The following is a 26,400-nucleotide window of genomic DNA, read 5'->3' on the forward strand; positions in this document are numbered from 1 at the left end:
GAGGTCATGGATGGATTCTTCACTTGTGTTGAGAAGATAGTGCAATCTCCAGCGAAATGTGCAGAAATCTCCAAAGGAATGGAGATATACAAGATGGCAGGTGGCACATTTAGCTTTAACATGGCTATCCTTGATAGGAAGATTAAAATGCCAGGTAAGCTTTAGTTTGTTTCAAAATTTATTCTCTTCAAGTTCATAGTTTGCTTCAACTTTCAAATTTTTCTTATGTTTATCTTATTTGTTGTAGATGCATGGTGGAGAAGCTACAGTGGCAAAGTACCCAATCTCCAAAGGATTGCCATTCGAGTGCTCAACCAAACATTAGTGTTGATTTGGGGTAGCATCGAATGTGCTATAGCCACGAAATTTGGTGGAGAGGTTGGGGCACATGAGATCTCCAATACCCAGAAAGGGTTTGGGCAAGTTCTAAACAGATCATGAGATATTAAAATAATTAATATTTTTAATGGAGTCCCTAAGTCTAAACTTAGGGAAAATAAAATATTAATGTGTATTAATATGAATCTGTGCTAGAGTGGTCCAAAAGACGTGGATCAAGCCAGATCTAATCTTAGTCATTGATTAGGGACTTAATCTCGGCCGTTGATATGTCAACAGGAAAAGTATAAGAGAAGGCTTGAGGGTCACTTGGAGAATACACCAGAGTGATCAGTGATTCTATTCTCTAGAGTGAGGTTTGCTAAGAGAGATAGAATCAGTGATCAGAGAGCAGTTGAGGGGCATTGAGTACAGAAAGACAGAGAGGCAGAGATGTGCCAGGAAAACAGCAGAGTAGCCAGAGAGAGTGACGAAGGAGTAGCCAGTGCTCACGCAGGGCCACGCAAAGGTAACTAAGTGCTTCGCAGAGCACCAGAGAGGCCAGCGTAGCTGACGCAGAGGCTCAGAGAGCTGACGCAGGGCCTCCTAGGGCTGACACAGGCTAAGATAGGCTAACGTAGGGCCAGCACTGAGCTAGGAGAGGCTAACGGAGTCCAAAGTGGGCAGACATTGGGGTTTCTGGGGCAGATTGGTGCTGAGTAGCTACCGAAAGGAATATCTGGGGTTTCAGCCAGTAGATTTGTCAGAAACCGAGAGGTATTACTGCTAAAGAAATTCTCTGTTGGATAGGCCAGTTTCGGCAACCAGACTGTACTTTGATATTGCTTAATAAGAAAACCCTCAGATAGTTGCACCGATTTTCCCACATTGGGTTTTTCCGGGGACATTAGTCCAAAAATAATGGTGTCTTATGGTGTGTTTGTTTCTGTTTCTTTTTAGTTGCTAATTTGTAATATTTTGAGCATGCACTAGTGTTTATTTTCAGTATTTACATTGTAATAACTTGTTAAGGAAACTAACAAGTACGTAGGAATAAATGAGATAAAGTGCATGGAGGGTTTCTAAATAAGTAAACTTAGAAACTTCAACATGTAGCTCCTCGAGATGTGAGCGCAACTGGAGTGTATTTGAAAAAATACACACCAAGAAGCACAACAAGTTAAAATATTCCAAATTTCTAATTAATTTTTTGAATTCATTAAATAATAATTTTTTATAACTATTAATTTATTATTTATAATTTATTAATTTATGACTTTTGTACAAGTTGGAGTCCCAGCGACTTAATGACATGGTCTACGTCTACTACAATCTTCGATTGTGGGTGAGGCAACTTGAGAGGACACCTAATGTGGAGGCCATCTCATTGGATGCGATTGACACCACTGTTGGATGGATGGTTGAGGCCAAGAGGCTTATCATGGAGTCGGCCCCTGATTGGTTAGAGCAGGAGGTAGTGGAGGGGTTAGAGGAGGAGGAGGAGGAGTAGGTAACACAACCTACCCCTATCACTAGTAGAGGATGTGGTCTACCTCCTATAGCTTCTAAAGTACAGCAGAGTCCACTGCCAGGCATTCTTCATCTAGAGGGAAAGTTGTTACATTTTCTCGCAAGAGGGGTAGAGGAAATCAATAGTATTAGTTATTTGGTTCATTTCATTATATATGACAATATGACTCATGATATGAGATACATTATTATATATTTTGTTGAAATTTTGAGACTAAGTTGGGACTCAGGGCATGATTCACTGTTATGTGTGATGTAGCACTAGACATGATATTACACATCTTATATATTAGTTCTCTTTTCATATTTATGTGTCAATACATTTATTTTATGTTGTGGATGCTTTAGACGTTAAAAATTTTGAAAAAAAATGAATATTTTTGTATTTGCCATTTTTTTGCTGATTTTTCCTGATTTCGGACCCTCGCCGATTTAATCCCAATCGCGATGTTCACAACATTGATCTAGACCACATGTCATGGTACAAGGGTAACTATAATAAGGCAAACCCACACCTGTATATATGAGTGTAGGAGGGAGCAAATTGTGGCACATGAGTTACCTCGACCTTTGTTTTTCCGCCCTTGTTTTTGCCTTTTGCCTTTGATTGATTTTTTTTCATAATTGCTCGAGGCTCTAGGGGATGAGAGCATGATGTGTATGATGGAGCAGTAGGTAACCCCTTTTGAGGTGGGGCATTTCATTGCCCACCAAGGGTTGGGACAATCATGGGTTCCTTAATGATGGAGGGGGCTCATCTAAGACCCATAGGAACCAGGGTGATGGCCATGGATAAGGGGTAGAGTTCATGTTTGGCTTTTTCCCACGTGCTAAATTTGTATGTCCCAGCGATCTTTTGCATTTTGTGGTACATTTCCTGTTGAGAGTGGCCAAGTTATGCTTTTTCTTTTCTTTTTAGCTACATCAACCTTCGGCCATCGTTTCAAGCCTGACCCAAGGTGTGGACAAGGGGGGGAGGCTAACCCTATGTGGACCCAGTGGACATATGTGCACCCGGATGAGAAAAGAGGTGAATGGGGCTAAAATAAGTGGGAGGGAGTGACGTATATGGTGTCGAGAAGCGGGACCACATAACCAAAATCGGGATTTTTCATATAGTGCCAACCCTAAAGCTAATGACCAGTAAAAGAGATCCCACGGGACTAGAATACAAGGCTAACCACAAAATCGGGCAATGGAGACAAGAGTACGGACCTATCCCACTCTTTTCGCCGAATCCCCCCACCAATCCATGCCCAAAGGTGCCCATGACAAGCAAGGAAAATTACACAACTATACCAATGAAAAGCCATACCTTCGGGGTCGAAAGGCATAATAGAATAATAATGGATCTTGACTGACAAAAATAGAATAAATCCATGCAAAATATAAATTGTTTGTGATACAAATCAAGACAGCCATGAACTTGTTTTCACCAACAAGCCCTCAAATTAATGTAAATATGCAATTCTCTTGTAGGCAGCATGGCTTCTCTCACATATCACTACCATGGAGCAGTTTCATAACATCTCTTTATCATTGGCTCTTCAACAGCTTCCTGTTGATTTGGGGTAGCATTGGATGTGCTCTAAGCCTCAAATTTTGCAGGGAGGCTTGGGCACATGCATTCCAAAGAACCCAGAAATTGTTTTGGGAAATTCCACCCAGAGACAATTATATTAAAATAATTAATATTTTTAATGGAGTTCCTAAGTCTAAACTTAGGAAAATTAAAATATTAATGGGTATTAATCTAATTGTGGCTGAATCTTCTAGATAAAGACGGAGATAGAGTCAAAATGATCTGAGCCTTTAATTAAGAGTTAATCGAGGCCGTTGTTTTTCCAACAGGAAGATATAAGAAGGGGCTTGAGGGTCATTTGGAAAACACACCGAGAGATCAAGAGATTGAATTTCTGAAGTGAGAAGTTCTCAGGAGGAAATTCAGATCGAAGAGATCCCTTGCAGTAGAGGGGCAAGGACAGTGATTCAGAGGAAAATTTCTAGATCCGGAGAGGCAGTAGCAAGACGCTGAGTTATTCCCAGTGCAGGGACGCGTGAGTGCAGGGACGCGTGAGTGCAGGAACTCGCAAGTGCAAGATCACGCCAATGCAGGATCAGCGAGTGTAGGAACGCACCAGTGCAAGAACGCGAGTGCAGGAATGCGCAAGTGCTGGAACGTGAGTGCAGGCAACACGAGTGTCGGGGTTGCTTAGGGAATATCTCTGCCAGATTTTCTTGTTGTTTAGATTGCCAATTGCGCATCCATAGATGTACTCATATTTCGTTGTTGCATAATAAAATAAAACCCTCACTGCTGCACTGGTTTTCCCAAGTGGGTTTTTCCGGGGACATTTGTCCAAAAATAACGGTGTCCCATGTGTTTGACTTTGTATTTCCTTGCTTAGTTTCTATGTTTCAGAATCATATTTAATTTGGTGTAGGTTGCTTCAGTAATTTATTTCAATGTTTCAAGAAGAAAACTGAAATAAGTTTGTAATGTAATTTACAATCTAGGTGAAGTAGATTCAGTTGGTTGCAGTAGGATTCCTAAGATTGTTAGATCTAGGAATTTTCACATGGTATCGGAGTTGTTGATGTGAAACAAGAAGAGTTGATCTAGCACTGAAGCAAGGGCCAACTTGCTGCAGCAAGCAGCAGTTTAAATCCCCTGAGGGATTGCACAGTGCTAGCCAGGAGGGCTATATTTTCGTGGGTGTCTCTCTCTGAGTGAGCGGATAAAGAGGTAAGACAGTCGGATCGAGAATTTGCCAAGGCAGAGGGAACCACGCAGAGCTAGAGGGATGCATTTTTCTGCAAGCTGAGTGTTGGGTAGAAAAGTCGTCGGAAGAAGGAAGCAAATCGCATAGTGAGGGAATACTTCCTCAGTGATTTCATGCAAAGAAAATTAGTATTTCTCATTCGCTGAGCAGCAGAGGAGCAACAGACTTACCAACTCCATTAGGGAGTGCGTAAGCCAGCCTAGAAGCTACGCAGTAAGGGGAAAGAGGAAGTTGCTCGACAATTTTCAGAGGATATGGCAACCAGTGGCTTGAGGGATCAGGACAGGTTGGACGGGCTTCCAACTACATCATATGGAAGGCTAGAATGTCCTTCCTTCTAGATGAGAATGCCCTCAAGACGTATGTTGATAGTGTGGCAGTTGTCTCTGCAAATGCAGATCCGCTGAAGAAGTACAAAGCTGAAATGGCAAAGGCCAAGAGGATGATCCTGGATGGAGTCAAGGATAATGTGGTGTGCCACGTTCCTAGCAGAGCAACTGCTAAGGAGATGTGGGATGCTTTGGCCACATTGTATCAGGGATCTTCTGAGCAGCAAAAGATGTACTTGGAACAAAAGTTGAGATTTGCGCAGATGCAGAAGGGAGAACGTGTGGATCCATTCCTCACAAAGCTGAAGGAGACCCGTGATGAGTTGTCGGCTGCGGGGCATACACCTCAGGATTCGGAGTTAGTGAGACTGGCCCTAAATTTTGTCTCAGATGAGTGGCAACTCTTTGTCAAGAGTATCCTGGGCAGAGCAGCATTGCCTAATTAGGATGAAATGTGGGCAGCTCTAAACCAAGAAGAGCTGAGGAGAGACCTGGTCAAGGTCAAACTTGACAGAAGCAGCAACAGCAGCAGTGGGTTGAAGCCCAAAGTAGAGGAGGAGGATAATGCAGCCCTTGCATCGAAGGCGCAGCAGGGGCAACAGAGACAAAAGAAGGACATCTCCAAGGTGAAGTGTTTCAAATGTGCAAGATGGGCCACTATGCATCCCAATGTCCCTTGAAGAAAAATAACAAGGATGAGAAGCACGATCCTAAGGTTGCAGCCGCAAAGATCGAACAAGAGGAGGAGTTCGCCATGACAGCCAAGATACCTCCAAGAGGGAGGTGGGTTGATATAGAATTGTAGTTCGATAGAGCTACAGATGGGCAAGATCCTTGAGAAGCCCACCTCTTGAATCATCACCTTGCTACGGGAGCCCATGATCAGTAGTAGCAAGATGGAAGAATTTTCAGTTGGTGCTATAGAGTGTTGGAACGATAGATGCAGTAGTTAGTAGCCCTAGAACTTGAGCAACGCAGAGTAGAGAGACAGCAGTGCATGGAGGCACAGTGCAGAGCTTTAGCAACGCAGTGGCTTCAGGAGACAACGTGGGACTAGTAGCAGTGAGGCTTTCAGCACTGAGGTATATCCACGGGATACTTATCCAGTTTTGGGTGTTTTCAGTTGTTTCTCTCAGCAACTGAGTTGCAGTACAAATGCAGTGTTAGCAATGGCAATGCTAGCAGCATAGCAGATGCAACGTTTGAGAGGGAGTTGTAGTACATATGTAGCATTGTCAATCGCAGTGTCAAAGGCAGCAATACAGTAGCAACAGTAGCACAGTAGTTGGTGGACAGCATGTCAGAAATCAGCAGCGTAGACGATGATGCGTCAGAGCAGTATGCAGTGGCAGTGTATTGCTAGAGCACATTCCTCGCTAACAGGGAGTGTTGATTTGGGGTAGCATCGGGTGTGCTCTAAGCCAAGCACATGCATTCCAAAGAACCCAGAAACCGTTTTGAGAAATTCCACCCAGAGCCAATTATATTAAAATAATTAATATTTTTAATGGAGTTCTTAAGTCTAAACTTAAGAAAATTAAAATATTAATGGGTATTAATCTAATTGTGGGTGAATCTTCTAGATAAAGACGGAGATCAAGTCAAAATGATCTGAGCCTTTGATTAGGAGTTAATCTAGGTCGTTGGTTGTCCAACAGGAAGATATAAGAAGGGGCTTGAGGGTCATTTGGAAAACACACCGAGAGATCAAGAGATCGAATTTCTGACGTGAGAAGTTCTTAGGAGGAAATTCTAATCAAAAAGATCCTTTGCGGTAGAGGGGTAGGGACAGTGATCCGGAGGAAGATTTCCAGATCCGGAGAGGTAGTAGCAAGAGGCTGAGTTATTCCCAGTGCAGGAACTCGCAAGTGCAGGTACTCGCAAGTGCAGGAACGCGAGTGCAAGCAACACAAGTGCTGGGGTTGCTTAGGGAATATCTCAGACAGATTTTCTTGTTGTTTGGATTGCCAATTGGGCATCCATAGATGTACTCAGATTTCACTGTTGCATAATAAAATAAAACCGTCACTGCTGCACCGGTTTTCCCAAGTTGGGTTTTTCCAGGGACATTTGTCCAAAAATAACGGTGTCCTATGTGTTTGTATTTCCTTGCTTAGTTTCTATGTTTCAGAATCATATTTAATTTGGTGTAGGTTGCTTCAGTAATTTACTTCAATGTTTCGAGAAGAAATCTGAAATAAGTTTGTAATGTAATTTACGATCTAGGTGAAGTAGATTCAGTTGGTCGCAGTAGGATTCCTGAGATTTTAGATCTAGGAATTTTCACACTTCGCTCATAACCTTGCTTACCATGGCTCTGATACCATGTTAATAATTAGAGCAAGCAAGACAAGCAAAGTGGCGGAAAAAGCCTTAAGACATTCTCTAAACTCATTGTACTGATCTGAGGATCTGAATTTATAGTATACCAATTGGACCATTGTGAATCTAGACCTCACTGACAACTCATTAATGGAACAAAACATTATCAAAGGATAAGGTTTACAACTCATACCTATGTGGTCTCAGACTTTGTGTTTGTCTTGGGACTCTCAGTCTAGCATAATTATGACATCCAACAATTAAAAATGAAAAAAAATTGGACAACAGAGTTGCAACAAACATGTCTGCTGCGGATGTCATAAATTCTGTTATGCTGATAATTTTGATAGTTGACTACACCAACCCTAGTGGCTATATGAACACCAATATTACAGAGCCAATTAGTTATCTGTATTAAATAAAGTATTATATCATCTTCTTGCAATATTACTATTAGATATGAAAAGGCATGACAGAACCATTCATATCTAATAAAGTCCAAATAGAATAGACCCATTAACTGTTTCAAAACACAATCAGAATAACGACAATTTTTTCTTCTCGTGGATAAGGAAGATACTTACTAATCCTGTACCATACGTTTCTGTCTTAGCAAATCGCCTGGGAAATATTTTGAAGTCCACAGCCAGGATTGACAAGCATGTCACCAGCATCTTGTGTATAGATTTCCATTAGTTATGATGTCCAGTCATAACTATATAAATGAAGAAAGCACCACTGCAGTTGTCAAGTATACTGGAGATAAACAAAAGGAAATAGGTGTACTCTTACCATTGCAAATCGATATGATGAGAGGCTTTTTCTCCAATAAGACACAGACAAAGTACTACTCTCTGTATGGGTTGAAATTCCAGAATGTGACAACAACCTGAATAAGAAGCCAGAAATAGGTTTGATTGTTAGCAATCAAGAGATAGCACTCAACTCTTTCACTTGACACCTACGAATCAAGCTATTCTACAAGCCTTTCTTCGAAACTTCAACAAGAACTGGAATAATATCCCATAAATATCCATAATAGTCGGGGCATATGAAGATAGACAACTATTATGACAGAAGCTACCATGTAGATGAGAATCTTACCTTGTGTAAAAAATCCTAAACAGTACAAGAAGCATCAAGCATATAGAACAAATGTAAGTCTCGTCTGCCATAATCTGTAAATAGTTGCATGTAATACTCAGATGTTGGTCATTACCTTTTGGATGCTTGACGTTGATAGAACTTACAGTGCAAAATCAACCAAAAAACACATGAAATCCATCTTTTGAGAAAATAAACTTTGAAAGGAACCACATACTGTTAAGCAAGAAAGCATTGGTAAAACAACAAGAAAGAAATCAACAATCAAAGAAGATGCGTAATTCCTCCAATCTTTCAAATGTTTACTCCTGCTGCTATGCTCCTCCATTTGAATATTGGTAGATCCACCTTGGTCTGAGATAGGAAGAACTAACCATCAGCTCACTGTAAACAACATGCAGAATAAGAAAAGGTAGTCTGGGAAAGAAAGGTTTAGCAATTATCTTTTGTAACACAAGCTTTTATTTGAAAATGGGAAAAAGTAATAAATTACACTGCACATTTAATCAACTTTGCAACCAAATTTCTACCTACTATCTGGATTATGACCATCCGACTAGCAATTATCAGAAGCTCATACATGATGATAAAAATGCACAAGGATTACAATGTTCATAGTAATTTCCCACCTCTTAGAATGTTCCAAACTGTCCTACGGATCCAAAATAGATCCAAATTTCAGACTATCTTCCAAACTTTTGTAAAAAAGGGATCCTTAGCAAAGTTTAAGTCAACAATCAACTTGAGATCCAAACCCAAAAGAATGTGAAATGGATCATCTTGATGGTTGGCATTACAAGGCAGCATTATAATGGCTTGCTTGATGCAAAAACAACCAAGAGAGATGGGAAAGAATGCAGCTTGAAAAGAAGAAAGGCAGTGGCAGAAGGGTGAAGGATGACGTCTGTCTGAGGATTGAAGGAACTTTGAGCCGGTCCACGCCAAACAAGACTGTCTCTGAGCCAAAGCAATGTACAGATATTGCCAGTTACTAAGATACACAAATCTCTGTTGCGAATTCATGGATCAAGTTCTAAATTTCTGAGCATAAAATAGAACCCATATTTGCTGGTTCTCCTGTTTGGATTTCCAGGGTAATCTCTGTTGTGCTTATGGTGCGTTTAATTGCTTCTCACTGATTGTTATGTTCTGGAAACTAAATGCAAATACCTAATCACCAGCGTGTTCATTTGCTAGTTTGATAAATGGGATGAGTAATAATACACCACAGCGCTAAATTCAACAGCTATTAATTGTTGAGCACTGTGCATAACATAGCTACAGCACTATTATGAATGTATGGGATCGCTGTTTGGGTTCCTCAGTCAATTGATGGGTTGGTGAGATCGCTGCAGTAATTAATCATTCAGCTGCAGCCATCCACTCCATGCTGTGCAAATCAACAACAGCAATATGCATTATTCGTCTACAGCCATTCACTCTCAAGCCCTCAGCTTTGATTTATTACCTACAGCCGTCTCTCTAAGTCTGTTTTAGCAAAACTTTCACCAATACACAACCTTTTACCGACAGAAAATGCAAAACCCAATTTGCACTCTTCTCAAGAGGCTTCTGTCCACATGTGAGATGGTCAAAAGGAAGGATACAACTATTCCAAATTTATATATATTTTTAAAGGTCATGGAGTTACTTAGCAAAAAATGATTTTTTATTGTATGAGAGATGAGAATCCCTCTATAAAAAGGTGATTTTTTATTGTATGAGAGATGAGACTTCCTCTGTAAAAAGGAGCTTTGTCTCCACTGTAATGGTTCTTGAAACTTTGGGGGATTGAGGAGCTCTCCCCTTGAACATCATTTATACATCCTATGTTTGGAGATTGAATGGAGGATGGAACATATAATTTCATTTCATGAGGCTTTCAATGTGCACTTATTTGTCCCATGCTTAAAAGAAATTATACGTGCACATTGAAAGCCTCACATGAAATGATACATCCTTGTATTAATAACTTTTGTATTAGGGGGATCCTTGTAGCATGTTCCAAATGCCTTCTAAGTTTTAATGAACCATGCTTCATTTGGATGAAGTAATGTGAGGATGTTATCCCTCTTACTACTATTGTTGTGTTAACCCTTCATCTAACAAATCCACTTTTTGCTAGATTAACATAACCTCACCTTCACAACAATGCTCAAGTTGTTGGCAATACTGAGAGCGGGGTGAATCAGTATTTCTTTCAATTGTTAATTAGCCAGTTCATATTTTCTTTGATTAGAAGCACATTATACCAGAAATAAAAAATAATTTTGATATTAAATAAAGTGAGGACTCCAATCCTCAAATATCAATCCAGGCTCCAACCTGATCTGTCACAAGGTTCCAACCTTGTATGAGGACTCCAATCCTCCACTACAAATCCAGACTCCAACCTTGTACGGGGATTCCAATCCTCAATTAGCTCCAACCCAACACTTCCAAAACCTTATTCAAGATAGCTTCCAAAATCTGATCCAAGAACTTGCTTCAAAATGTCTTCAAAACACTTGGCTTAAGATGTTTTTAAGTCTGCTCCAAGATGCCTTTAAAAATAGCTCAATAAGGTCTTCAATATCTACTTCAATAGATGTCATCAAGTCTGCTTCACGGGTTTCCAAGATCAGTTTCAACAGGTTCTCCAATTCAACTTTAAGTCTGCAACAAGCTTCTTCAAAGGTCTTCAATGACTGCTACAGCTCAAAGAGATCCAAGGTCAGCTCCAAAAATTACTTCAAAGACTGGTCCCAAAAGGCTGCTTTAGGATTGCTCCAAGATGATCTTCAGAATCTACTTCAAAAACCACCTCAAAGAGTGATCTTAGGTCTCCTTCCAAAGTCTTCAAGTTCTCAAAAATATCGGATGCTCTGCCTCAGGAAATTCGCACGCTCTGCTTCTTACAAACCACGTGACTCCTCTTATGCTTCTTTGATGTCTACAAAAATCTTATGTTTTCCTTTAGTTTCTTTTGGAGTTCAGCAAATGTTTCAATGACTTGTTGGTCTCACAGGCTAGTGTTCTCCTCTTATTTATTCAATTCTTCCTCAGTCTCAACGTAAGAACCAACATGGAACATGCTAGCACCCATTGTCCCTTCATCGAGATTTCTGTTTCTCTCTCAATCGACTTGCCTCACTTTATTTGTGTATTACAGATCCGAATTGGCTCTATTATTTCTCATCTCATCAAGCTGACCTCAATAGCAAATAACCCAGAAGATAACAACAACAACAAAAAACCTTTGCTCAATCGCTGTTTTTTTCTGCCTCAGATCTTTTCCTCAGTTCCTGCAGTTTTCTCAGAGCTTGTATTACCTCACCGAGTTCCTCTTGTCTGCACTTTTGTCAAGAGTTCTGTGCAATAGATCTCTTCTAAAAGTCCTCCAAATACCCGAACAAAACCACCTGTACAGTCCAAACTTGTTTGCTTCTTACTTTCAAGTCTGATCAAGGAGACTCTTAATGCTCTTCACCTCAAGAACAGAAATGTAGACTAAAAACCACAAACCCAATTAGTTCTTCATCTTATCCCTTAATCCAAACTTCTCTTCCTTGACATCTGCAAGCTCCAGTACAAAATGAGATCGAATGACCTCTTATTTATAGAGGTCATGATGTCCCAAACAGGGCCGACCTTTCTCGGATAGGGACGACATGAGCGTATAAAAGTTATGACAATATACAAGCCGACCAGTATTTATTTTTATGTTGAAGCCGACCTGTCCATCTGTTGATTGATATGAGCATGATGTATTCTCCAGATGTACTTGCTATGAACAATCTGCCAAGAACTTATCCAGTCTTCAATCCCCGACAAATTTGTAATTTTGTGGCCATGTACAAAGATTGATTTCGCACTTCCAAACTATCAATGTGAATGCTGAAGTCTGTATTGTTGGCTTCACCGTGCAGTATATCCATGAATTGTCAATGCCAAATGATGAACCTTCGACCATCCGTCATTGTTGTATTCCACAAAATAAATTTTGAAGAAATTCATTTTTGTTGCTAACACTGGCTCCATCTTGGGGAAGGATGGCTTTGCAGGTTGCTGAGGATCTCAAAACTGCCTAACAAATAAACCCTGAATTACCTGGAACTGTGGGGTGGAAACTTAGACACTAACTAGGTTTTGACTGAACTTTAATATTGAACAAGATGTTGACTCAAATTTTTTGACTCTCAGACTCACACTCAACTCTTTTGATTCAGACATTATGAAATGAAATGAAATGAAATGATATTTTAACGTCCACGAGACTAAAAATAGTCTATGGGACCATTAGTTCTCTGCTTTTCGTCTTTTGCAATTCAATCCTTTTCTTATTCAAATTGATGATGAGCTGGCCCAACCTTCCAACAATCCCCTCGCTGAAAAGACAATGCCAAGAAACCGATGCTAACATATTCCCATAACTTTCTCTGATGTCTTTGAATGCATCACATTCCAAAATGAAATGTTTTTTTGATTCCACTGCCCCAGACGTGCAAAATGTACACACCTGTTCTTCCCAAGCTTCTTTAGGCCTTTTCCACCATCCTGTTTCACACCAAAGTTGATGCGAATTGGTTCTTAATTGAGCAATAAAAACCTTTGCCCTCCATGGAATGCTAGCTCCAATGTGATCAACAAAACTAGGGGATCAAAGATAAAGGCTTTTGGATTCCAAGCCATGCTATTGAAGAACAATTATGATTTCAATACACTGAATGGAAAAGTACAAGACTCTAGAATCAAAAGACTTGTTATGACCAGATTGTTTGAGGATGACGCTTATTTTAATCCAAAAATAAAGACAGTAGCATGCCTCAACAAGTTCAAATTGTAGAAGTTCAAATCAAAGGGGCGAATTGTGTCTCCCATGGGCATAATTAAGGTGCCATCAATAAGTAAGAAACAGTGAACGGAATTCACACTCCCAAAACTATATTTCTCCATACAAAAATATTTAAACAGCATGATGCAAGCTATGAATATTAGGGCTTCTTCACCTTGTCAATGACCCATTCACCCTTTGACATCAATGACAATTCTTCCAACACAAGTATGGCAGCGATAGCCTTCCACGGTAATTTTCTGCTATAGCGATCAACAAGCTAAGGCTCTTTAAACAAGCTCTGTTACCATGTTCAGGAAAACAAGGCATTCCATATAGGATGAACACCTTCAATTACCACACACACAACCATTTCAAATATCATCATGTCAGTATTTTTCCATGGTTAAAAACAGTCCACAGCTCCAACCAATGTGGCCACTTGAAGCAATTTTATTAAAGCAAAAGAAAAATTCTACATAAGAGAGTTCTCACAATCGATCATAAGCCATGACCCTGCATATTCTTTAAATAGAGATCATGGACCGATCAAATATTAAGCCAGGGATCAATAGGCATTAGAATATGAGTCGCTGAATCACTGCATGTCTAGAACATATTGTGACCATCAGATTACAATGCATCTAATGCATACTAAACAAACAGTAAAAAACACACTTTTACCCAATAGACACATTTGACTGTGTTGAAATTAACTAAATCCTAAGCGTCTAAATATCCTAACATCTTATTATGACATAATGATCTTACATTTTCACAACATACAAATGGGATGAGGGACTAGCCTTATATAATTTTCTTTCTAACCACAAGTTTGAAACACTCTCCCAAAAATAATGATTTGAGTTGTCATCCACAACCCAGAGACTAAGTCATTACAATAATTAGCTTTAGATTGTCTGAAACCCTCATAAAAGAAGTGATAAAATCTTCCAAAAGGGGTGGCACCCTCAAAAACTGCTCCAATAAAACCTCAAATAATGTTTATTAACCCTCAAAATATGTCTCAAGTGAAGGCCCATGCCCATACCATAAGGCACTTCCATGAAGCATGGAAATGACTTTCCAAGTCCAACAATGGGTCACAAAATCCCCAAAAACAAAGTGATGTCAAACATACTAGGCAATGATTTGGCTTGAGTGTGCAACATTCCCTTGAAAGATGGCTTGAATCGACTTGGAGAAAATTAGGATGTCTGTATGGGTCATCCACAACCCAGAGACTAAATCATTACAATAATTAGCTTTAGATTGTCTGAAACCCTCATAAAAGAAGTGATAAAATCTTCCAAAAGGGGTGGCACCCTCAAAAACTGCTCCAATAAAACCTCAAATAATGTTTATTAACCTTCAAAATATGTCTCAAGTGAAGGCCGATGCCCATACCATAAGGCACTTCCATCAAGCATGGAAATGACTTTCCAAGTCAAACAATGGGTCACAAAATCCCCAAAAACAAAGTGATGTCAAACATACTAGGGCAATGATTTGGCTTGAGTGTGCAACATTCCCTTGAAAGATGGCTTGAATCGACTTGGAGAAAACTAGGTTGTCTGTAGGGGCCCTAAATTCAGAATTTAACAAGGTTTAACAAATTCATGCTCAAAATAATGGTGAAGCCCTAAATTCGAAACTATGGAGCCCTAAATCCAGGATTTAACAGGGTTTAGCAAAATTATGCTCACAGTATACCAGTGTATGTAATTTTAAAACAGAATTTATCTATTTACTATTGAGTACCTACTTGGGATTTTGTGTTTGAAGATGTTTCTGACCCATCGTGGCTCCCGCTCCCGTTACCAAAAGACCAAAACCTCCTTGCCAAACTCGGAACAATCTCAGTACCCAATTCCAAAATACTTCAAAATTGAAGTACTCTGGCCCCCGTGCCAAAAAACATCAAGAACAATCAAGGCTTCTCCATGTCTGTGGCTCTCTCTATTGTAAAAATTTGTCGCCCCCCTCTTTTTCTTCAAAGGCAAACTCCCTTTTCTTATATAGGACCCTCATCTGTTTCAGGGCAGTGATTTTTTTGTTCCCAATTTCTCCGGCGAACGGTTAAGTGATAAGAGTTGGCTTACGGTTGAACAGGGATCTGCCACCTGCGTCTATGATTGACAGCATTCTCTTTTAAACTCTTGTAATATTTATAGACCATATATGTTACAAGCGTTATATTGTTTTCATCATATGGTTTTGGTAAAGTTTGCATATGGTCCTTTTATGTTTTATTATATTTTAATTAATAATTATTTGTTTTAATTCCTTTGGATTTTATTTAATCTAAAATTTCATTAATATAATTAATACAATATTTAGTTAACATAATTAATAATATTATAGTTACCCTTTTATTTTGTAAAATACTCTGAATTTACTTGTATTCTGAATAATATGTTAATTATGGTGGTATATATAGCAAGTCATCCACCTTAATACGTTTATTATATTTTGGCAAGTCTAGGTATTTACTTAATATGTCAATCATTCATTCATTGGACTTTTCATAAATGGTTAGCACATATACTAATGCAGTGCATGCTATACATGCATATGTAGCGCTATCATATGCATGTGTCGTATGTATGCTAATATTCACATTCTGTTTGTAAATCGTAGGTGGGTCATTACAAAGCCTTCGGAAGCCCAGCGTCTTGCTTTCGTTGCTCAAAGTTTGCTTGGTATGGAATTTATCACCTCCAACGGCTAGGAAAAGGCAGATGTTTCCTTTGTTTAGTCCAAACGTTAATTGATTTTGTTTGCTTTTACCTTTTTGCTTGGTAGCTTGACACATTTTGAGTAGTTGATTTTTTCCATCATTTTATTAGGCCCGACAACTAGATTTGACCTTTTAAATGATACAATAGAGCTCACACGTGTCCATCCTCTTACTTTATGGGGCCAAGTGCTACATATGCAATGCCTTGCATGATTTGGGAAACTAAGAACATGGATTCTGTCTTGAAAATTTTTTACACGCCTTTCGACATAAGGTTTGCCTCATTTGACCATGTTTGGACCTCAATTCGCGCAAAATAGCACACACATGCCACTAGGGGACAGCCAACTTTGATTGGGAATATCTCCTTGATGCCTTCACATTTATAAAATTTCCACAAGGCATGGCAAGTACAAATTATGGTGAGCAATCTCAACCTTTGTTTACTTTTGACCCTTGAATCCTATACATTAGGATCTGTGAACTACCTTGGAAAATACGAAATGTTGTGAACTGAGAGACTACCATGTTGAGTATTGAAAATGAATGCTATACCAAGGCTAGAGAATGCAAAGAGATTTTGTGGCACATGAATATTTGAATAGGACATAAGTGCACTCAAGATATGGGTTGGACTAGCCCTAAAAATAGCAATCATCCCACAAAACCAATGGCTCCTCTAAACTATGTGTCCATGTAGCTCCATCCTAAGCCCTCCAATCCTATACAAGATGAAAGAAGCTAGGGGTGAAGTCTAAGCAGACTAGGCATGGTTTACCATAATAGGCCTAGGATGTTAAATTCATAACATAACATGGCCTAAAAGGCTTTTACTTACATTCTCTAGGCTTACAATAGTGCTACCCCAAAAGAAAAATTGGTTATAGGTACCCTAGCTAAAATGATGAGTAACACTTCCATCAACAACCAAGAAACAATCAAAGAACGAAAGTATGAGGAGAGTCTTGATCTCAAGATTATTCAAGAACCCACCCTCCTGCCAAATGACAAAATAAGTTTGGTAGGTTGCATTCCTTTCCAAGCACTTGATCTTCATGATACCTCTCATAGTGATTTGGAAGAGGAGGATTCAACAGTCAGGCCTATCCCTAAGGAAGAACGTGACCACAAAGAGATAGAAAGCATTGATGCATTCCTCAAGGTTCATAGATGCAAATGGGATTTTGAGCTATTCTTTCTTCACCAGTGATCCTACATGTGACACAGACACTAAGAGATGTTAGATTGCAAAATTTTGGCTGCAAGAGCAACCAAGTTATTATGTGCATTATAAGCAGGCATATCAACTCATAGAGGAACAAGCATATGTACAAGTGCAGAAAGAGGACTTCTACACTCAGAATACAAGAGAGACATTCAGCAACGGATGTGCTTGATATGTGGCTCTCAAGTGTATAAAGATCCATTTGACTGGAAGGATATGAACCTTGTTGTAGTGAACAAGACACAACATATTTAGCTTCAAACATTATTCATGAATTTTCAACTTCACTTGCCAAAGTTGCTAACCATAAGTTGTGGGTTTCCATGTGTTTTAAATTTCTATAAATTTTCTCATCATATTTGTGTGCATGTGAATAGCGATAGCCAAGAAAGGCAATAATCTTTATGCACACATCAATTGGAACCACCATCAAAGCTTCCCATGCTTACTAACTTGACAAATAACATTAATGAGTGGTCTTATCCTTATGATGGAAAGACGATTATATTAGTCAAAATGATCTGTGGACTGAAGAAGCTTGCAGTATTATAGGTGAACCAAGGTGTTTCTTCGATCTTCTTCCACATGATGAGGATTATGTTGAATGGTGTTGTCATTGATGCCAACGTCGTCTTTGAACACTCTTAATCAGTGTTGCAGGAAACATCCCCCCCCGGATCAAAAGCCCGATCCACTATCCATACAGATGCGCGGGTGAACCGCCCTCCGAAACGCGTTTCGGAAAAACCAAAATGCGGATCGGGCTGATAAATCTGATTCTTGCCATTTTCATAATCGTACGGCCGATTCACATTTGGGTTTTCCCAAAAAGCGCGGCACTTCCGGGTTCGATCCGTACGAATCACGAACGCTTCGCCCGGGCGTCCGCCGTTTCCGCCGCGCAGGCCAAAAAAGGTCGCTTTTTTTATGTAAAGAGAAAAAGAAATTCATTATTGTCATTCTTGATGCATGGGTTTCATGCTCAAGGTAAATTTATTTATAGATCAAGCACCCATTGAGTGCTTCTAGGGTTTGTCATTGAGTCAAGAATTCAATTAAGTAATTATCATATGAGGAAGACCCCATTGGGCATCTTGTATTATGTCAAGAGGATTTATTTGAGTTAAAAAGTGACAAAAGACCCCTTCCAAGACAATTCGGCCCACAAGCAGATATTTGACCACCTTGAAAAGCCTATATATAAGGAAACTTCGACCTCATTTGAGACATCATCATCAATCTCACACGAAGTTTGATCTAAGCAAGAAGAAGACCAAAATAAGAGCGAAAAAGAGGAGAAGAACCAAGAAGAAGATATCGAAGTTTTGGAATTGTTTTTGGGCTATCACTCTTCACACGTGCAAGGTATCTAGGGTAAATTTTGTTGCAGTAGCACCAAATTTCTCTTTGAAACGAGTCTTCAAGGATCTTCCTATTCGGCCTACGTAGGCTTTCTCGTAGGAGCAAGAGATTTCATATAGTCTAGGGCCAAGCAGGGGGTCAAATTTGTCTTTAGCAAAGCTTCTTGCCCCTGATGATGGGTGATGTGTTCACCTAAAACTTCGAATGTTTCAACCCTTCATGACACAATTTTCTCCAGAAATCATTTCTACACAAGATTATTTTTTGTTCCTCCACTTTTAGTGTGATCATGATTGATTGAGATTGGATTTTCCATTAATCCTCCTACCTCAGGAATATCTTTTTTGTAGAAGCTTTTGTCTTTGTTCTTCTCTAGGTCATTTCTTGACACATCAAAACCACTAATTTCCACATCTTCAGTGGCCAATTTGTTGTCATGTTGTTCCTCATCTTAAATTAGAACAAGTGCATCTACTTGAAATGTATAAAGATTTTCTTCAAGGTTACTCCTTTGGAACAAATATTTAACCTGAGTTTCAGAAGAATTATTCTCTGTAGAGATTTTGACCTTGTTTTGTTCCAAACCTAATGTCTATATAATACCTTTTGTTGATGAAGAAACATTAGGCACTAGTGGAAACACAACATCTCCTCCCTTTATGTTGTTTTCTTGAGAAGGTAAAGAAGATGAAGGTACAGGGGTCTTCCTTGCTTGATTCATGCAAGCACTTGTTCAATCCTTGTTAGAAGGTGTTAGCCATGTAAAATAACCTAGGTGTGCCTACGGCCATGCTTTAGCTCATTTTCTAATAGGTCCTTGTTACGATCTCGAATTTTTGCCAAATCTCTGTGTACTCTTTCCCCAAGGAGGAAACTAATTTCTACTACTACATTTTTCAAATAAACCCTCCTGGCTGGGAGGAGAGCCAGCTCTGATGCCACTATAATATCCCTTAGGGGAAATTTACCCTTAGCATTTGAAAAGAGCACATGACAAGATTCATCTTCTAGCTAGTACCACAATATCCTTTCAATTTTCGCAACCAGAGAAAATAATTAATGCAATGAGACAGTGTAACCAATAATCAACAAGATCATAATCCTCCCAATTTCACACTATAGTGTCAATTCACAACATTTGTTATTGCATTAACTATTGTCCTAATACTTCTTGGTCTAACCTTCAATGGTCAAATAGCTTTTCGCTACATCTTTGCTTCCAACCAACTAGGCTTCGTTAGCCACAATTTGTTGCTGCAAACCCACACAGAGGTAATCCATTAGGCACTAGTGGCAACACAACATCTACTCCCTTTATGTTGTTTTATTGAGAAGGTAAAGAAGATGAAGGTACAGGGGTCTTCCTTGCTTGATTCATGCAAGAACCTGTTCAATCCTTGTTAGAAGGTTTTAGCCATGTAAAATAACCTAGGTGTGCCTTCGGCTATGCTTTAGCTCATTTTCTCATAGGTCCTTGTTACGATCTCGAATTTTTGCCAAAAATCTGTGTACTCTTTCCCCAAGGAGGAAACTAATTTCTACTACTACATTTTTCAAATAAACCCTCCAGGCTAGTAAGAGAGCCAGCTCTCATGCCACTATAATATCCCTTAGGGGAAATTTACCCTTAGCATTTGAAAAGAGCACATGACAAGATTCGTATTCTAGCTAGTACCACAATATCCTTTCAATTTTCGCAACCAGAGAAAATAATGAATGCAATGAGACAGTGTAACCAGTATCAACAAGATCATAATCCTCCCAATTTCACACTATAATGTCAATTCACAACATTTGTTATTGCATTAACTACTGTCCTAATACATCTTGGTCTAACCTTCAATGGTCAAATAGCTTTTCGCTACATCTTTGCTTCCAACCAACTAGGCTTCGTTAGCCACAATTTGTTGTTGCAAACCCACACATAGGTAATCCAACGCCTAGAACAAACCCTGGAGCACATAAACTCAACATTAAACAACAATTTATATATTTTATTAATAAATGATTGAATGGATGACTTACAGTGTGAGAGGCCCTAGCTTAGCTTAAATATAGCCCTAAGTGCCTCTTGGTGAATGGGCATGCCCTTTGCCTTAATTAAACTAATAGTTACAAGAATAATTAATTTTTATATGACACTGTCTTCCTCCCAAAAAGATGCTTTTTCCTCAAAGCATACGTAACGACGGATGTTGTGGACGAAATGCTTCAGTCTCCCAAGAAGCTTCTTCTTCTGGTAAGTCCTTCCACTTGATCAAGTATTCTTTGATTACTCGTGATCGCAGCTTCCTTTCCTTGCTGGATATGATACATTCTGGCTCTAAAATAACCCTTCCTTCATCATGTAAAGTCAAAAGTGTTGTCTGTACTAATTGATGTTCACCAAGTGCCTTTTTGAGGCAGGATACATGGAAGACGTTGTGAACGCGACTTTTATCAGGAAGACTTAAATTGTATGCAACTTGGCTGATCTTTTTGTTGATCTGGTATGGTCCATAAAACCTTGGTGCCAATTAATTTTTTCCTTTTTGTTTTAAGGACAACTGCTTATATGGATGAAGTTTGACAAATACCCATTCTCCAACTTCAAATTCTCTCTCGGTTCGGTTTCAGTCAACTTGCTGCTTCATACGATTCCTTGCATTAATTAGATTTTCTTTTAGGGTTTGGATGACTTTTTGGGTTTCCTCTAACTGGTTTTTAACAACTAGAAGCTTCGTCTCAATGATAGCAAAGTCCATCCATTTTGGAGGTTCATAACTTTACAAAGCTTGAAATGGAGTCATTTTTGCTGACGTGTGGTAAGTAGAATTGTACCACCATTCAGCGAGATGTAACGACTGAACCCACTTATTTTGTTTGTCTGAGGCATAACAACGTAAGTAGGCTTCTAAACATTTATTGACAACCTCTGTTTGGCCATCCGTTTGAGGATGTTAAGATGAACGCATGTTGAGGTAGGTTCCTATATGTTTGAAGAATTCCTTCCAAAAATTACCCTTAAATTTGGCATCTATATCTCTCACAATGACCTTTGGAAATCCATATAGTTTCTAAATATTTTTGCAAAATACCTTAGCGATTTGTTTTACCGAGTCTGATTTCCTCATTGCAATAAAGTGAGCATACTTGGTGAGTTTGTCAACTACTACAAGAATTTTATCATTACCATCAAACAGATGTAAACCTTCAATAAAGTCCATTGATATTTCCTCCCATTTCTGATTCAAGATGTTTAAGGGATGAAGTAGTCTAGGTATCATAATATTTTCATTTTTATTCCTCTAGCATTTATCGCATTCGGCTACATATTTTTGAATGTCATTGCTCATTCCCTTCCAAAAGAATGATTGAGTGCGTTATAGTAGGTTTTAAAGTATCCTACATGTTCGGCTGACAATGAATCATGCGACTGTTTGAGAACCTTGGCTTTAAATTTGGAATCTACATTCAGATAAATTCTTCCCTTGTACCATATAATATCGTTCCTCCACTCAAATTTTGAATTATGAGGAAGATTATTTATTATAGCACTTGTCTCTGGATCTTTTGCATATTCACTTCGAATCTCATTAAGCCATTCGAGAACAACCATTGACATTGCAAGTAACAATGGTTCCTCGTCTTTCCTCGACAAGGTATCAGCTACTACGTTCTCTTTCCCTTGTGTAATATATCCATGTCAAAGGTAGCGATTTTTTCTATCCATTTTTGTTGTTCTGTAGATAGTGTTTCTTGTTGGACGAGATGCTGAAGACTATTATGATCTGTTCGTATTAAGAACTTACTTCCCAAGAGATATTGTCTCCCTTTGGCTAATGCGTGCATAATAGCAAGCATTTCCTTGTTGTATGTAGACTTGAGACGTTCTTGCTTATTGAACTTCCTGCTCTCAAACGTGATTGGGTGACTATCCTACATTAGTACTGCTCCTATGCCAAAACCTGAAGCATCACATTCAATTACAAATGGTTTTCAAAAGTCTGGAGTTGCCAATATAGGAGCATTAGACATAACTCCCTTCAAGTTTTCAAAACACGTTTCTGCTTCATCATTCCATCGAAATGCGTTCTTCTTTAGAAGGTTCGATAAAGGGGCGGTTATATGTGCATAGTTTTTAATAAATCTTCGATAATACCTAGTCAACCCTAAGAATCCTCTTAGCTTGGAGATATTAATTGGTTTGGGCCATTCCCTTATAGCCTTGATCTTATTAGGATCTACTTTTACTCCTTCCTTGGATATTTCATGTCCGAGATATTCTACTTCTTCCTTCCCAAAAGTGCATTTGGACTTCTTGGCATAGAACTGATGCGCTTCCAACAGAGTAAGAACTTCCCCCAAATGTTGTAGGTGTTCCTTCCAAGTTTTACTGTAAATTAAAATGTCCTCAAAGAACACTAACACAAACTTCCTTAGATATGGACGAAAGAGCTCGTTAATAGTAGCTTGGAATGTTGTCGGTGCATTGGTTAAACCGAAAGGCATTACTTTAAACTCGTAATGACCTTCATGTGTTCGGAACACAGCTTTTGCTACGTCTTCCAATCTTATTCTGATTTGATAATATCCTAACCTTTGGTCCAATTTTGAGAAGTATTTAGCACCATGTAGTTCATCCAACATTTCATCGATACAAGGAATTGGAAACTTGTTTTTAATTGTTATTTTGTTTAGTCCACGATAATTGACACATAACCTGAACGATCCATCTTTCTTTCGAACTAATACAACTGGAGCAACATACGGACATTTACTTTTTGTGATGATGCCACATTTTAAAAGACCTTGGACTAATCTCTCAATTTCAGTTTTTTGATGATGTGGATATTGATACGGTTTGATGTTGATGGGATTTGATCCTGCTTTCACTTCTATTGTATGCTCGATTTCTCTTTTAGGAGGCATCTTCGTCGGAAGGTCTTGGAATACTTTTTCAGGCTTTGAAATTAGCTCTTGGACTTCTGGTGCTTCTTCGTTGACCATACTCGAAGTTAACATTTCTAATTGATGACACTGTACTACATAAGTTGGTGCTCCCTTCCGAATCATTTTCATCATCTGGGATGATGATACAATTTGGTTCTCAGGTGGTTGGAACCCATATAATTGGTATTTTTTCCCTTCCCATTTAAATTTTATAGATTGCTTTTGATTGTTGGCAGAGTAAGTACCGAGGGTTTGTAACCATTGGATACCTAAGAGCACATCCACTCCTCCTAATGGTACCGTGTAGAACGGAGATTCTAAATTAAAGTCTTGAATCTACAATTTGACTTTATCACATTTCCCTACCTTTTCAATTTTCTTACCGTCAGCTATCATAACCTTCATGTTGGGCATGGCAAATGAAAAAATGTTGATACTCTTCGCCATGGTTGAGTCCAAAAAATTGTGGGTTCTAGTGGTATCAATCAAAAGATTCAAAACCATTACATTGTTCTTCTTGATATGTCCTTTTAATTTTAATGTTTGGGGTTGTGATATACTTGTCATAGCCGATAATTATACTTGTGGAATGCTCTCATCATCTACTTCTGGAGAGAGTTTCGACGAATCTTCGATTTCTTCTACGTTTGATTCATCACTGTCTGAATCATTAGTTGCTTCACATTTATACAGGTTCTTGGTCTCTTTTCCTTTAGCACACCTATGTTTAGGGTTCCATTTTTCAACACAACGTTTGCACTTGCCTTCTTTCATTCTTTGCATTTCCACGTTAGTTTTTTCTCCTTCACAAAGATGTGGTGGAACATATTTTGTGTTATCTGTGTTCGCAGCTTGGGGAAATCTTCGTCTTGAATATACTCTTTCAACCTTCGGCCATTGCATTTTCCATGCTTCTTTTCAGCAGCTTTTGCCTTCTGTCTGGCTACCTCTATAGACATGATGTCATGAACCTCAAGCTCAACCTGAATACAGGGTTTAAATCCCATGATGTATGAATGAAACATATGAGTTTCTGATAACTCGTGTGGCCAAAGTTTCCCATTCTTGATTGTATTCGTCGACATCTCCTTTTTGCTGCAATCTGGTGAGTGCTGAGAAGAACTCTTCTTCCTTGATACCTTGGAACATTTTAAAGAACGCATTTTTGAATTTCTTCCAACTGATAGCAAGTGTCGTCTTTTTCCACCACATATACCAGTTATATGCTTCGCCTTCTATTTTTATGGAAGCATGCTTGATCTTTTCATCATCATTGTCAATACCGTAAATCTCGAAATATTCTTCTGCTTTATTGAACCAAGCAATGTTGCATTTTTTGTTGTCAAATTTGGATAGCTCAAGTTTTGCTCTTTGTTGATATGTCGCTATCGGCGATGCGAAGAAGGGATATTGATTTGAAAGCAACATATTGGTGTATGGATTCCAGAGCTACGTATTTTGAAAATTCGTGTTACTATTTTCTTGATTAGGTGTAGAAGATGTCTTTGGAGACTCGGGCTTCTCATGTGAGTCTGATGAATTTGACGAATCTGAGTGTTTGATCGGGAGTAATCTTCATATTGTTACAAATACAGGTCAACATCACCATCGCTTGGTCCACCTTAATTGAAAGGTTTGCCTGATCCTTCTTAAATTCATTCTTGTTCTCCTCGAGCCGACTCTCTATTCTCTTTGTTGTATTCTGGAGCTCCTCGATTTCATCGCCCTGTCCGGTCATCTTAGTCTCAAGATCTAACAATCTTTTATTGAAATCGGCCTTCGACATTAATGAAGCCATTGAGCGAGTGTGAGGTGGAGTATACTTATCCAGTGTAACCTTTATATATATATATATATATTCTAAATTATATAATCAAATTAATTAATTTAATTAACTTATATAAATATTAATTAATTGTAATTGTATAATAAAAAATGGTACGATGTATAAAGGTATATATATGTATTCAATACCCTTTTATGATTTATATTTTCACTCCCATATAACGAAATCGTGCCTTTAAAAGAACCGTTCACCTTAAAAAAAAGGTGACATTTGGGGAGCCATTAGTCAATTTTTTTTTTTACACAGAGGAATCAACAGCGGACCAGTTTGGGACTGCGGGCCACTGTATTCTTATTGACAGCCTGTGTGTCTGGAGGTGGTTCACGACAGAGAAGTAGTCGGGGGAACAGGCGTGGGGCGTTTGGGCGTGGAGGAGCGGCAACAAATTGAACTAGATGTCGTAGACAGCGAATTAAGCAGGGCGGCACTGGGCGAAAGCAAGAAGCCAGCAATCAACTTGCTCTGATACCAGATGGGCACATGAACTCAACATTGAAGAACAATTATATATATTTTATTAATAAATGATTGAATGGATGATTTACAGTGTGAGAGGCCCTGGCTTAAATACAGGCTAAGTACCTCTTGGTGAATGAGCATGATCTTTGATCATGCCCTTTGCCTTAATTAAACTAATAGTTACAGGAATAATTAATTTTTATATGACAAACCCCCAGTCATTGCCACTAAACTCCTTGGATAGGGTCACAGAGATGATGTCGCTACCCTTGAATCAACTCAAGTTGCCCCAAATAGATCCTTACTACACAGTCCAGACCTCAAGAGACTACACAGCTATGAATTTAACCCTATAGCAATTATGCTACCATAAGAAGATGCCCTTAAGATGGGCCCCTACCTCAAATATGAACACAGGAACCCTTGCTACTTCAAAAGACGTTAAGAAGATAATTCGTTGCCCAAACAGATGTCATATACCCTTGCTGCCACAAAGATTAGCCCTTCAGAAACGCTACGTTGCCTCAAGAAATGCCATTAAGGTGGGTCATAGCCTCATATGAAGACTCAAGCGTATTCACTACCCAATGGTGCCTCGTGTGAATGCATTGCCACAAGAAAACACATCTAAGATGGG

The 26,400-nt window shown here is 39.0% G+C and overlaps 1 protein-coding gene across 4 annotated transcripts in view; it reads right to left on the bottom strand.

Moving 5' to 3' along the window:
• The window catches only part of LOC149234433 (transferases, transferring acyl groups), a 415,828-nt gene that overhangs the window by 254,997 nt on the left and 134,431 nt on the right, over positions 1-26,400 (bottom strand). For 2 of the 4 annotated variants that reach the window (XM_089371840.1, XM_089371839.1), the window contains exons 5-8: positions 8,604-8,740; positions 8,387-8,460; positions 8,075-8,171; positions 7,867-7,956 (exon numbers count right to left, since the gene is read on the bottom strand). In XM_089371840.1, coding sequence (XP_089227966.1) covers positions 7,867-7,956; positions 8,075-8,171; positions 8,387-8,460; positions 8,604-8,740 — 398 coding nt within the window. Of the gene's footprint in view, positions 1-7,866; positions 7,957-8,074; positions 8,172-8,386; positions 8,461-8,603; positions 8,771-13,374; positions 13,492-26,400 lie in introns of those variants that run through there. The other 2 variants (XM_089371842.1, XM_089371841.1) reach the window with 2 other exon arrangements.

The sequence above is a fragment of the Pinus tabuliformis genome, chromosome 8 (genome assembly GCF_031772625.1).
Source record: "Pinus tabuliformis cultivar Carrire ecotype Pingquan chromosome 8, CPIR1, whole genome shotgun sequence".
NCBI classification, from domain to species: Eukaryota; Viridiplantae; Streptophyta; class Pinopsida; order Pinales; family Pinaceae; genus Pinus; species Pinus tabuliformis.